The 13,804-nt window shown below is 45.6% G+C and overlaps 1 protein-coding gene across 1 annotated transcript in view; it reads right to left on the bottom strand.

The window, feature by feature from the left end:
* The window catches only part of FGD4 (FYVE, RhoGEF and PH domain containing 4), a 597,812-nt gene extending 586,679 nt beyond the window's left edge, over window positions 1-11,133 (bottom strand). Inside the window, exon 1 of the mRNA XM_085652397.1 lies at window positions 9,982-11,133. Within this exon, the coding sequence (XP_085508523.1) occupies window positions 9,982-10,228 (247 nt within the window). The 5' untranslated portion in view covers window positions 10,229-11,133. The remainder of the gene's footprint in view (window positions 1-9,981) is intronic.
* Between the last annotated feature and the right edge of the window lie 2,671 nt (window positions 11,134-13,804).

Genomic DNA, 13,804 nt, shown 5'->3' with positions numbered 1-13,804 from the left:
ATTGTTTATGTACATCACAGCCAAAATATTTTCCATCTTCAATAAAACAGTTCTTTTTTTAAATGTTTTCCTTGAAACTGCGAAAATGCCAAGACCCCTGCTTTCAGCTCCAAACAAATTATATGATCTTTACTCTCTTTCAAATGCCAGTGTCCTCCTGTTACTTGGGTCTCCAATCTCGCACCCCAACCTAAGCTGCTACCATCTGTCTCCAACACAATCTGGACTTGCCCCAAAAATTGCCTGGCCATTCCATGCATGCAAATTCTCTAGCCACCAATTCAACTCCTCCTTCATTTCTACATCCAATTTCACTTTGTCTCCACACCAAAGTCCTTTGTTCATACTCAAACCTTTTATTCTCTGTAACGTCCTATAATACAACAAACCCGGAAAAATAACCTGAATAGATGACAAAAGACCGATCACTCTCGACAACTGTTTCAGGCTTATTTGCCGTTTTCTTAACAATAATTTCACCTCTCTTCTTATTAAGATAATTTTCCTGTCTGGTAACTACAAATGTCTTTTTACCGTATCCACCACAAAACCTAAAAACTCCATCCTTTGAGCCGGTTCCAAAATAGATTTCTCTAATTTTATCACAACCTCTGCACCATGATGCTGTGATCCACTACTTCCATTCATGAGTAGACTGCCGTCTAAATAAATGAACATTCAAATCCCTCTTTCTCACAAAAAACCCACGACCGGTCTCATCGCATTTGAAAAACATCAAGTGGCAGATGATAGTCCGAAGGGGAGACAAACACACTGAAATAGCTAACCCTTCCACCTGAGCTGAAGGTATTCTTGACTTTCCTCTGGAACCGGTATTGAAAAATATACATCCTTTAAATCTCTTTTCACTAGCCTATCATTGTCCATCAAGATTTCACTTAACAGATAGATACCCTCCACCTTGAAAGGCCTGTAAACCACATACTGATTTAATTCCCTCAGATTTATGGCGGGTCTCCAACCTTTTTCCTTTTTTTCCACAATATAAAGGGTAATTAAAAACCCTTTCCTCTTCTCTGACACTCCTATTATGGCCTGCTTTTCCAACATTTCTTTTATCTCCTTTTCAATAATAACTTGAACCGCTTTCTGAAAAATATTTCTTTTGGTTCTCGCTCTTGTTTTGCCTCTGTTACAAAATCTATCACAAACCCTTTCACGGTTTCCAAAACCCAGCAATCTCCAGTTATCTCTTTCCATTTTCCCTGAAATAATTTCAGCCTCCCTCCTGAGTTTCTCAGGGTAAAACCAATAGTATTTCTCATACTCACCTTGTCCCGTTTGACTTCCTGCCTGAAAGCCTGTCTTCCACGACTTGTTCTGCTCCTGCCTCCTCGTCCTCTTTGACGATAGAAGGAACCTTGGTACTGGTTTCCTCTGAAACCAGTCCTTCCTTGCAAACTTTCACCTGCTTGATACAATGAGCCTCTGATATATGGGTGGCTGAAAGTCTGACTTCGCCTTCCGGCCCTGCCATATAAACCTCCACTTCCAAAAACCCTTCTCTTGGAAGCATGTGCTTTACCCAGTGAATTAAATGTTTAAATGTGCTTCCCTAATGACTTAATCAGTCCATCCCCGAATAGAAGCCCTTTTGACTCCTCACTACTTTCTTTCTTCGCAAAATCGCCCAATTTAGGACTAATTCTTAACAAGACTGCCTTACGTCTTTCTGCTATTAATCCAGCATATGCGTTCCCAATAAAACCTACTGCTCTTTGGCTCCAACCTCTTAACAGATCTAAATCAAGTTCTGTTTCATTGAAATAAGATTCCTCTACCATGTCAAATATCCTTGCCACTGGACCTAGTATATCCAAAACGTTGTCCTTGCATTGCTTTAGCGATCTTTCCAACCCTTTCCTACGGTCACGTCCCAATTAAAATAAATAAGTAATTAGGTCTGGGTCTAGATTAGGAGTCATGGTCTCCTTAATATCAATTACTGGACTTGAGCATTCTGCTCTCACAAGATTACGCTTGTTCCTTTCCAATGGCCGTCTTATCCAGAACTCAATATATTCTGAAACATGTTCCATCGGCCACCATTCTGAACTTCTCAGGTGTCTAATTAACGCTGGATTAAATAATGACTGCCCAAAAGGATCCTTCTTAGTTTGAGTACTAGAATTACCATACTCTGAAAAATCATCTGGATCTTCATTATAATCAAGATCTAAAATGTACTCATCAAAATTCTCATTTTCAGTATTTGTTGCCCATGAAGTTTCTCCTCCTCTTTCATTTGCAGGGTCAACCTACCTTTCCTTTGTGCCACTCAGGACAACTGTCAATCCGTTAACATTCCTTGGTCACTTACTTTCTTAATCACTGTACTGGAAATATTTTCCACACAATTATTGTGTTTCCGTTTCTTATAACATTTTCTGCCAGGTCCCCTTCTCTGTGATTCCTTCTCCTCTGATAATGTCCAAAGTTCCTCTTCCTCCAAGTTATCAACTTTCCTTTTTTCCTTCCTTTGCCAACCTTTACACTGTTTCTTGCACTTTAATTCCTATTTCTTTATCAACCTTCATGCTGCCATAATTCTCTCCTTTCTGCTGATCACTGTTCATTTTGGAAAGACAGATCAGAAGAATGAAAAGCTGGTTTCCATTTCCGTTGTTTGAACTGCTGCTGCAATTATGCTTTGTGATTCCTCTTTCACTTTGGCTGCTGGGTTATGCAGCATCTCTTGTGACGTAACAACTCAACTATAATAAGTCAATATGGTTAAGCAGCTCTAGCCACCAGTTTCTGCTCTAGTGACAACTCAACAGCAATAGGGAAATTAGAGACAGGTTTTAGTGGGATTGCAAGTTTCCATGTGTTAAATATAGAATTAGAGATGGATACATGAATTACAGGGCAGTTTTCACCCTAGAGGTCTGAGTTACATCAAACAGACAACGATTGCCAAGTTTGAGTTATCTATGTTACCCAGGACCCCAACAAACATCCCCGTTAATCACATTTTACCAATCTATAATTTTATGTTGCATGTGTCCCACCAAATAATTAGCCCTTGCTTTTTACATATGTACATCAGAGGAGAAATGAGGAAGCATTACAGAACATGCAAAAAAATGTCCAGAAAAAAAAACCTGGCCTTCTGCCATCCACCCCACCACACTCGACAAACACTCCCCACCACTTTCCAATTAAAATACAAATACCTGTACTTCTGCCACACATCCCCACCACTCTGCAAAGACACTCCCGGCACATCTCTATACAAGAACAGTACCAGGCCTCCTGCCACCCCCCTACACCACGAAGTGCACATACTCCGCCGCCATCTCTTCAAACAATGTATAACTAAAGAAACCGGGCCTGCTGCTGCCCACTCCACCACCCTCTGCAACCCCCCACCTGAAGAAAAGAAAATTACCTAGCCTCCCAGCATACTCTACAAAAGGCCCCCTCTCCCCCCAGCTAAACTAAGACAACATACATAACCTGTCCTCGTGCCCCCCACCACCACCCTCTGTGCAATACCACCGACCCCCAGCCCAAAAGCCACGCTCCCCCCTCACACAGACAGAAGAGCTGCACCTGCTCTGTGAGAGCCACTTGTCAGCAGAGTTACCCCATCAGCGCTGGTCTGCAGAAGCCATGGCTGGCACATGTTTTCTATTATCCAGATCAATGCTGCCCAACCTGGCACCTCAGGAGGAAAGCGGCGTCTGCCTTCCAGAACTCGAACATGTGACCTTAAAATCGCTGCAGCAGTCAGTAGCGGGCGTTAATTTGCGGTCTTTACTCATACAAGTACGTCTGGACATGCTACACGGCAATGAAGAAAATGCTAGTCAGAAAGGTGTATTATGAGAGCTCTAGTCAGCTGTTTGTTTTTTTAATTAGAGGAGGCTGAAGCGCGGAGCTGCGCCTGCAAGGCAGACTTTTCAAGGAGGAACCAAGAATGTGTGAAACCGTGAACACTGGAAGGAATCTGCTTTTCATACCAACTAAACGTCATATTTTTAGATCTCACAGCCGCGAGACGTGCCTGTGTGAAGCATGCGCCACTGTGGCCACCTACACGAATATCATGAGATGGGACGGCCCGGTGAAGGTCGGGAAGCTTGATACTGGGGCCTTATCACTAGCTCATGAGATTGATACGAAGACCCAACTCTGCCTTAACAAGAACTTCTCAAATACCACTTCCTCACCATGTGAATTCGCATCAAACCCTGTCTGCTCTCCTCCACGAGTGTATCAGCATGCGCGTGTCTTCATTTGAGAGCACATTAAACCACAGGACAGCTTCGAGGCGCTTGGTTGGACCTCTCGACCAAAATGCGAATATACCAGAAAACACTACATAAAACCAAGAACAATAACAAGACGCATTAAAAACCCAGAATGAAAAACCTGAAAAATAATTAGTCAAAAATAGCTGCAAACTGAAGTGAGATAAAAATTAAACTTTAGCAAAATCCTTCACAAGATGCAAACACGGTGTTTTGCTGGGCTCTGTGAAAAGATTTAAGATTAAGCAGCTGTTCGAGGCGAGCTGAGTCAGGTGAAACCCTAATCCCCCTGTTTGTAGAAATTCACACACAACGAATGAAGGCAAGTATTGTCCTGGACAAGCTCGTGACTACGTTTATGAAACCAGAGGGGGAGGGCAGGGCGCAGCCTTAAATGGTCTACCTAGGAGCTCCAGAAGCCACCATGGCGAAACTTCAGCGCACGCAAAATGCAGCTGCCCGGCTCCTTTTGAATCTCCCTTCCAGAGTCTCAGCCAGACCAGTGATCAAGTCCCTCCACTGGCTCCCTATTCGACAAAGGGTAGAATTTAAGGCCCTGTGCACCGCACACAAACTTCTCAATGGTCTTGGCCCTGCTATCCTGAGAGACCTGGTCATCCCTTACAAAGCCCCCAGATCCCTACGCTCGGACAATGAGCGGCTGGCCAACGTCCCTAGATACAGGAAGGCACGCACCAGCGGCCGTCGCTTTTCTGTAAAAGTCTCCTCCGGATGGAATTCACTTCCTCGCCCTCTGAGGATGGAACCCAGCCATCTCCTGTTCCGGAAAAAATTAAAAACGCTGCTGTTCCCAAAATAAGGTCGCCTGTCCCCTCTGGTCTCTACAAATGTTTAAAGCGAGGGGATGCCTTCGGGTCACCAGGCGCTCTACAAATCGCTAAATAATAATAATAATAATAATAAATGGGAGAACATATGACAGGACTATATAGATAGTGCAAACCAACCTCCATATGACGCAAAGGGACGCGCAGTAAGATTTGCTAAAGTCATGAGAACAAGCCCAGTCACCACTTTGCTCTGCAGTCCGGATAAGCAAACCTCACTTTTATCCCGCATACATTTTTGGAGGGAATTGATACTCCCCTAAATACAACAATCAACGACGCAGAAGGGAACAACCAGCAGGGCAACACAGATTATATCCAACCACTGGGAAACATGGATATTGAATCACCAAAGTGCCATGAGACGTAGAAGACAGATCCTGAGCCCACTGGCCTAGGATAACATCACAGGATTGACCCTCTCAGCCACCCAGAGAACCCCAGCAGCCCACTATTTGCTGCTGAGGCTTTAGAAAGTTGAGGAGTGGAAACAAGAAAAACTGAACACATCCTTGTTTACTTGGCATTCCTGCTCTGTCTTCATAATCCATCAGGAAGGGACAGAAAGGGCAGTGGCAAGGATTCCACAGGTGCTGCTAATAAGAAAGTGTCAGATCACCAAAAAGTAATCTCTGTTACCTGCTATTGTGTTTAATGCTGGTCAGTCACTGCAACGCACGAGGACGGTGCTCTGCTGCCCTGGAGGTTTCAGGGCTCCGCAGTGGTCACTAGGAGCTCATCTTCACATGCTGACACTTCCTGTGGAGTCAAATACGGTCTACTTTTGCTAACCGGAGGAGATCTTTTTACACAACAACTTGCTCTAATCAGCGTACGACCTTTCGAGAGCACGGGCAGTGTACTCAAACAGGGAGTTCCTCCTTAAAAGGCAACCGCTTAGGACAATGATCGGGTCAAGCACTTAAACTGAACTCTCCCTGTGGCTCTTTGGTGACAAGACACACTTAACTGAACTACTTTGGTGGAATTTTACACATGATGAAGAAAACAATCAAGAGAAAGATGCCAGAGAGCAGAAACAGACAGCAGCCCAAGAAAGCCGGATCATTGTGTCGTTGGCAAGGGTACCAAGACTTCGGATATAGTCTAAACTTCAAAGAGCCTCACAAGCAGTCGACGACTAACCACAGAACAGTAAACACAACCATCCAAGAGCCTGGCATCCACTTCCAACTGAAGTACATTTGCAGCCAAAAGCCAAAAAGTCATTTGGGTCTGTTGCAAACCTTCACTGATCCATGGCAAGTGGATGCTCTTCAAACTACGCTAGTCTGGCCGGGAGCCAGAGATACAGAGGCCAGCTCTTGCACCGAAGGGGCTTCTTGCAAGTTCAGGAGGCTGCATTTTGCTCAATGTGCGCCTAATTTCATCTTTGGAAAGCAATCCAGAATGGCAATCCAACAATGGTGTTTGCAATGATATACTTGGGTGATATTCAAATAAAAACACCCCCATATCAATCTTGGGAGAAAGGCTGTTCATAAATTCAGAAGGTGAAATTAGATTTTTAACCATTTTTTAGAAGGTATCAATACTCCCTTGATTAAACTCTGGAGGGTAAATGAGTTCCATGACACAAGTAATGAAAGTTGCTATTTAGAGAATATGAAAGCGGGAATGCTACATCCTAGATTTTTGAACTGTGAGAGCACACTGGTAGGCAGATCAGGAAAGCACATAGAAAGTCCCAATCCAAGCAAATATCGAGGCAGGGGGATGGGAAGGCTGGAATCACCTATTTTGAGAATTCTTAGGAGGCGTCTTAAAAGCTAAAGCACAATGTAATATATAAAACTCTTCAACTCCCTGGCTTGTACTTTAAAGATTTTTTTTACTCAAAAAAGTTACAAAAATTCCTTATTGAGGTTTTTCAATTGGCAACACTATATACAATGTTTATATTGCACATGTGTTAGCAAAGAAAGAGCAACAAAGTACAGACATAAACACTGTGATCTCTCTAACAACGAAACGTCATTGGCAGAATTCAAAACATGTCCATGTCTTCCAAGCACCCTTCGTGCAGCGTCAAAAGTAATTGGCACCTTTGCAAGGTGCTTATTTGAGCTTTTTATAGCCCAGTTCAGCCGCCTCTCTTCCAAGACAACAACTGATGTCTGTAAACCCTAAGGCACTCGAACAGTTCTCTGAAAAAGTTTTATGAGGAAAAAAAGGTAATATTTCAAAGATAACATGAGAGTAGGAAAATGGCCACACTCTAGATTTGAGGGGTGCTCAAAAAGGCAAATCGTCCCTATGTTGAACATAAGACCAAAAGGCCTTGGAACAGCAGTCTCTAAGAGGGGCACTTAAGAGACTAAGAGTGAACAATAAGAAATGTGCAAAAAAAACTTCTACTTGGATTTCTAATTCTTTGAAATACAAGAGAATTAGTTTACAAAAACATATAAAAAATCCTTTTTCTCCCAGATTTAATCGCACAAGAACAGAAATCCGGCAGGTGCTAGCCTTTAACTTTAGGCAAAACTGGTATCAAGGCAGTTCAGGTTCTTACATTATAAATGGACAACATAGGGCAGATAGACCAATATGGCCTTTCACAGCCATCCAGTGCAGCTGAAGAAATACATACTGATTTAAAAACAAGTAATGTGCATGTATTGAACTTTAAAAATTGAGGAACTACGTTCAATATTAAAGTAATAGGGTATTATGTTTTCTGGGACTTCTTACACTTGCAGGAGCTTGCATTATTTCGTCAGGAGTGGATTCTGAGGGAGAACTTTCTGGAGACTAACATTTCTGCCCAAAAGATCTGACCTCCAATATTTTATTTAATTGTGTTTCCCATCTATTGCCTACATTGTTTTTGATGTGCATATATTTTCAAATGTTACTTTAAAATGCTGGTTATAACACAGACTCAGCAAGTCAAACTTCCAGATAATCTATGCCCCATACCACTAAAAATCCTGCACCAGATTAACTTACTTCTCACGCAACGCAGCAAGTTAGGCTGCTGCGCTACGTGCAAGAGCAGAACAGCACCATACCTAATAAGTTATGGCGCTTTTCCCCCTCTCCCTGTGCTTGCACACTTTAGACTGCCATGCGCCAACGCACACTACTGAACCACAGACAACTTTCCAATGCAAATCCTGATGTGTGTTGCGAAGTACATACTACAGTGCTTCCCAGGACATCTGCATTTATTATGAAGCAGCTAGCTCTGACTGGGTAGTACTGCAAAATTTGTCACAGATACATCAGACCTTATGTCTTAGAAAGGACAACAGAGGCAAGGTGGCTTAGTTTCAGTAAGTTGGAGCAGGGAAGAGGCACGCAAAAAAGCAGGGATCTAAAACAGCAGGAATAGGCAGTAATAAGGAGTGGGCAGAAAATCGGTACAGACCAATAAATGGGATAGAATTGGAATGTGAGCTGGGAAGCCTCAAGACTGGTGGGATGTCTATCTGCCAGCACTGCGCACATGAGCTATGCAGTGCCCAGAGTGATTATGCTTGAGCTACTGTTGCACGGATGGTGTTCAGTAAAATGCAACTTTAGAAGCATGTTTAGACACCTTTAGGGGGGATAATATGCCGTATTCCCCGCCACGAGAGCTATACAGGCTGTTAAAGGGCCTGAACCCGAGCAGCTAGAGCCTGTAATGAGGAAGAGGGCCTTTAGTCATCTTTTTAGCCAGAGGCAGAAGGGCTAGAACATTCCACCCACTGGGGGAATATTGTTGTAAATTAGAAAGGGAGAAACAAAGACAAGCATTGGAATGTTGGACCAGGCGGCTTGTACCAGTCTAAGCCCAGAGCAACTCCATTGGTGTTCAATGGAGCTCTCAATATTCCAATGTTCTAATAAGGTACGTTGCGTTCACCTATGGCGAAGCAGCGCTGAACCAGCAGGGTACCAGCCTCAGAGCCCTTAATGCTGCCAGCCCACCAGCCATTACACAGGCTTAATGGTCACTCCTCCCCTGAAGCAAAGCAATCAATGTGGCGGGGGGCACACCACCGGCATCTACATTGTCTAAGACCACCATAACTGGCAGTGCAGCCGTGGGAATGTATGTCTGGGACCTGCGGCACGGACACTGCTGAAAGGGCAAACCATGGGTCTGCCACTGCCCAAACACACACAATCAGCGCTAAAGCCCCAGGCACACTACGGCTCTGTGGGCTTTATATTTCAGTTTTTAGTTTCTATTGCATTGAAATTGGTTTGCTGAGTGTCACAGCACTTTACAGGATGAATTAGTCATTTGAGAGTGTAGAGGAGTGATGGGATACTTTGAAGAGAGAGGGGAGAGAGGGGTGAGAGAAGCCTCCGTGTTGATGGGGACCTGCTGCACTCTAAGGGAGTGATCAACAAACAGGAGGGATCTGCAGACCTCCACACAGTCCACAGTACCACAGCATTACCAGTGCGAACTATGGCTTGAAGCAGAGGGAATAGTGCTAGCGTACTGTAATAGCGCTAATGCTTCGCTGACGCTGCAGTACTGTTTTTCGATGGCAACAGTACCACTACTTCTCAGAGGTCACAGCATCACTGCTGCTCTACGGTGATCATTTTGACATGTACACTGGGGTCATTTATTCAGAGGTCTCAAAGCATCTCCTATGACAGCCTTTGAAACTTCTGACCTTTGGTAGTCGAGCTAGCTTTCATTTAAAAAGATATCTTCCAGAGGATTAACTCTTAAACTATCCTTATACCTGGGCCATCTCTGGTGAGCACATCATTTTCCTAATCCCAGTATCCTTATGGAAGTGTCACAAGGGCACCACTGCACGTGCAATAACAATAAACAATGCAGGCATCAGCAAGCGGTGCAGATGGAAAGGTGAGACCTGTACCTGCTTCCGACCCATCGTTGGCTCCAGGTGGCTCGTTAGGCTGACGGTCCTGTACAGGACAATCTTCTGAGAAAAACCCATCATGGACAGGGCCGGATCTTTTCTTGAAGGCTTTCCTCCTGAAGTCCTCGATGCCGGAGTCCCTGCAGGCGCGGACATGGCGGATGGCTCCATGCCGGATGCCGTTAGTGTCCCTTTTCAGTTCTCGCCCAATAGGGACCACTGTGGATTCAGACTCCTCCAACATGGCCAAAGTTTGTATTCCTCAGTCAGAAACCACACTCACACAAAATCCCCGAAGAAGCCTTGTGGCCACACAACAGTCCAGTTAAACTCCTTTTGAGTTTGGTTTGATAATAAAAAGCTCTCCTAAAAATAAAATAAAAAAAATCGTACGTTTACACTCGTCTTCTAAAGAAAAAACTGCAACAGAAAGAGAGAATGAGTGACTTCAAACCATTGGTGTTCTTGTGAGAGCAGATGACACGACAGGACATTCCCTACAGAAGACTCGCTCCACAGCACAACATGCCCTGGAGACCCCGATCCAAGCAATTCCATCAGGAAGCAGAACTTGGTGTCAGGGCAACTCCTTGAAATGGAGACCCCAGGAGACGGAACTTCCCAGGAGTTTACGGTTGCTGAACATTCCTTGTCGATCCCGCTCTCCGATGAGAAACACCCCTTGGAAAACCAACAGTAGGCAACAGAATATTCCTTGGACCAGAAGCATTCAGCAGCAGCACAGCAGTGCATACAGTTCCCTTCAGGCTTGCGGAAGAAGGCTAGCAGCACTCCAGCGGTAGAAAACTCCTTACGGAGCCAACACATAGTACGGATCAGAAGTAGTCGGTGCCCTGAAGCCCGTAGTTTTCCAGCCGCACTGCCTCCGCCCGTCAGCTCCTCCCATGGGGCAGTACGACTGGTGCTGTGCTTGCCACGCGCTGACAACGGCAACCCTGCCTCCCCTCAAACCACCCGTATTAAAAGAACGCTGCAAGCAAGTCAGTGGAACAACAGCTCGTCCTCGGTTCTACTGCCGTAACTTCAAAAATCGTGAGATTTACATGTGCTTCATAGGCGAGCTCTTCCCTCTGTGCCCTCACCGGGCCCTCCTCTCGTGCTCCACTCTGTTTACAGAGCGCGCGACTCGTACCTGACTCACCTGCGCGGAGCCCCGCCCACTTCCTGCCCCTAGCGAACCATATCCACCTTGTTCCCCGAGCACGACACGCCCACTTGGTTTCATTAGCCTGCCACGCCCACTTTTGTTGGTCACTTTGGAGAGCTTGTGCAGGTGGGTCAATCTCTGGTCGGTTCCCAGATGACCAGACTAGGATTCTGGCGTCGCGCGTGTTTACTGCTCCTCCGCCCCCTGCAGGGATCAGCCCGGCAGCCACTTATGCCTTGGCTTCACTGCTGAGCGCGTGGCCATGGGAACGCCCCTTATTCTAACTCACAGAAACATGTAGCTGGGATGCCGGCGTCTGCTCATAGCTCACATTCCAGGGCTGTGCCCAGGCTCGCCCAGTGCTACCGTTCTTACTGCTGGGTTTGAGTGATCCCACCTGGGAAAACTTGGATCACTCGCTACGTGATAATCTGTTTGCAGGGAGGGAACGGGATATTATCAAATGTAATGATTTATTTTACCACTTTTCTTTAAGTGTTAATACTTCTTCACTTGTCCGACTTGATAGAGTTGAAACCACTAATGTTATGGAGGTCGATTTGGATGAAGGAAGAGACTGGATTTAACAGAAGCATTATTAAGGACTGTCTCTGTTTAGATAAATATTTGCAAATCCCATGGTTAAAATATGTGGTTACTGCTTTCAAGGATTTCTATAAGGTGAATATCCTAGAAAACCCAAATTATGCATCAGATCTGCCCAAGTCTGATTTTAAACAAACTTTTTTAAGGGAAAAAGCCCAAAGCCGCCATTCAAAGAATATGCAACTGGCAACCGTGGCTTTTCATTACTCACAGGAGCTTACTGTAGGGTTTCAACCAGGCGCGCAACACCCATTGGACTCAAAGGGCTTCAGCCCCCCCCCCCCCTCCCTCGTGTGTGGCAGCCCGGGGTAAGACACCTTCCCGGGCAAAAAAAGCAGCCGCACCCGAGCACTTCACAGGTCTTTAAAAGACCATTTGCATGTTAATGAGGCCTCGCTGTTGTTTCACCCCTTCTAAGAGCCACTGCAGCTCCACTCTGCCTATTGCTTAAAGTTCAGCCCCCCCCCGAAATTTTTGCTCAGCCCCCCCCCCCGAAATTTGGCTCTAGTTGCGCCTCTGGTTTCAACCGTACCTTTCTCAAGTTACTAGATCTTCACATCGGTTCGTATTGACCCGATTGAGATTAGGTATTGTTCACCATTTGGTGTCTTTTCCATCAATGAGGAAATACCCTACTGTCCTTTGTCCATGTGATGGAGTCACTAAACAGAGTGTTACACATTTTCTCCTTACATGTGATTTGTATGTGCATTTGCGTATTGCCTATCTGAAACCACTTTTTAAGAAACACGGGTCTCGTACTGTGAAATCTGCCCTGAACCTGCTGTTTTCTTTAAATGAGATAGACATATGCTTTTTTACTGCCACGTTTATCCTCAAATCTATTGCTGCCAGAAAAAGTATGGTTTTTTAACTTTCTTGATTGGATGGCTGATTATTAGATTTTATAAATTTTGTACACTTGATCCCTTTATATTGCATTTGGCTTATTTTGTATAGTAAGTTTTATATTTGTTGTCTTGTGCTTTTATGATTGTATTTTAATAATCGAATAAAGCTTACTTTGACTTTGACTACTTCTTCACTGTGGCGCCAAAATGATCGAACTGATTTTTTGGGGGATTAGCGCGGACTATGTTTTTAGGTCTCGCCTGGCTATCGCGTAAGCGATCGCCAGGCGAGACTTATGTAGGGGCTTCCGAAAATGCTCCCAAAGGCTTCCCAGGCGGATCGGGTGGCGGTCACGCGCACAACCACGCACATTCCATTTGCCACCAGCTACTTCCTGCGCGTGCGCCGCCTCACGCATTCAGAGAGATTTAGTAAAGGGCACAAGACCTTAGGAATGCGGTTTATGGCTAGTGCATGTGAGGCATTCAAGCGCGAAGCTGGCATCTGGCATCGGACTTGAAAGCAGCAGACTGCTTTCGCAAGAACTCACACCCCATATGCTCGTTCCCTCCCACCCTTCCTTTGATGTCCGCTTTTCTTGTTGTTTACAAACCACGCCACACACTGCTGCACGCCGCACACTGCTGCACGCCGCACACTGCTGCACGCCGCACACTACCGCACGCTACACACTGCTGTTCACACTGCTGCATTACACACTGCTGCATTACACAATGCTGCACGCCGCACACTGCTGCATGCCTCACACTGCTACACGAAACACTGCTGCATGCTTCACACTGCTGCCTCACACTGCTGCACGCCTCACACTGCTGCATGCCACACACTGCTGCACACCACACACTGCTGCACGCCACACACTGCTGCATGCTGCTGCATGCCACACACTGCTGCACACCACACACTACTGCATGCCACACACTGCTGCACGCAGCACACTGCTGCACGCCGCACACTGCTGCACGCCGCACAATGCTACACAAAACACTGCTGCACGCCACACACTGCTGCACGCCACACACCGCTGCACGCCACACACTGCTGCACGCCACACACTGCTGCACGCCGCACACTGCTGCACGCCGCACAATGCTACACGAAACACTGCTGCACGCCACACCCTGCTGCACGCCGCAAACTGCTGCACGCCACACACCACACACTGCAGCACAC

This window comes from Triturus cristatus, chromosome 4_1 (assembly GCF_964204655.1).
Source record: "Triturus cristatus chromosome 4_1, aTriCri1.1, whole genome shotgun sequence".
In the NCBI taxonomy this organism is placed as follows: Eukaryota; Metazoa; Chordata; class Amphibia; order Caudata; family Salamandridae; genus Triturus; species Triturus cristatus.
The sequence above is the reverse complement of the archived record's forward strand: the minus strand, read 5'-3'. Positions and strand labels throughout refer to the sequence as shown.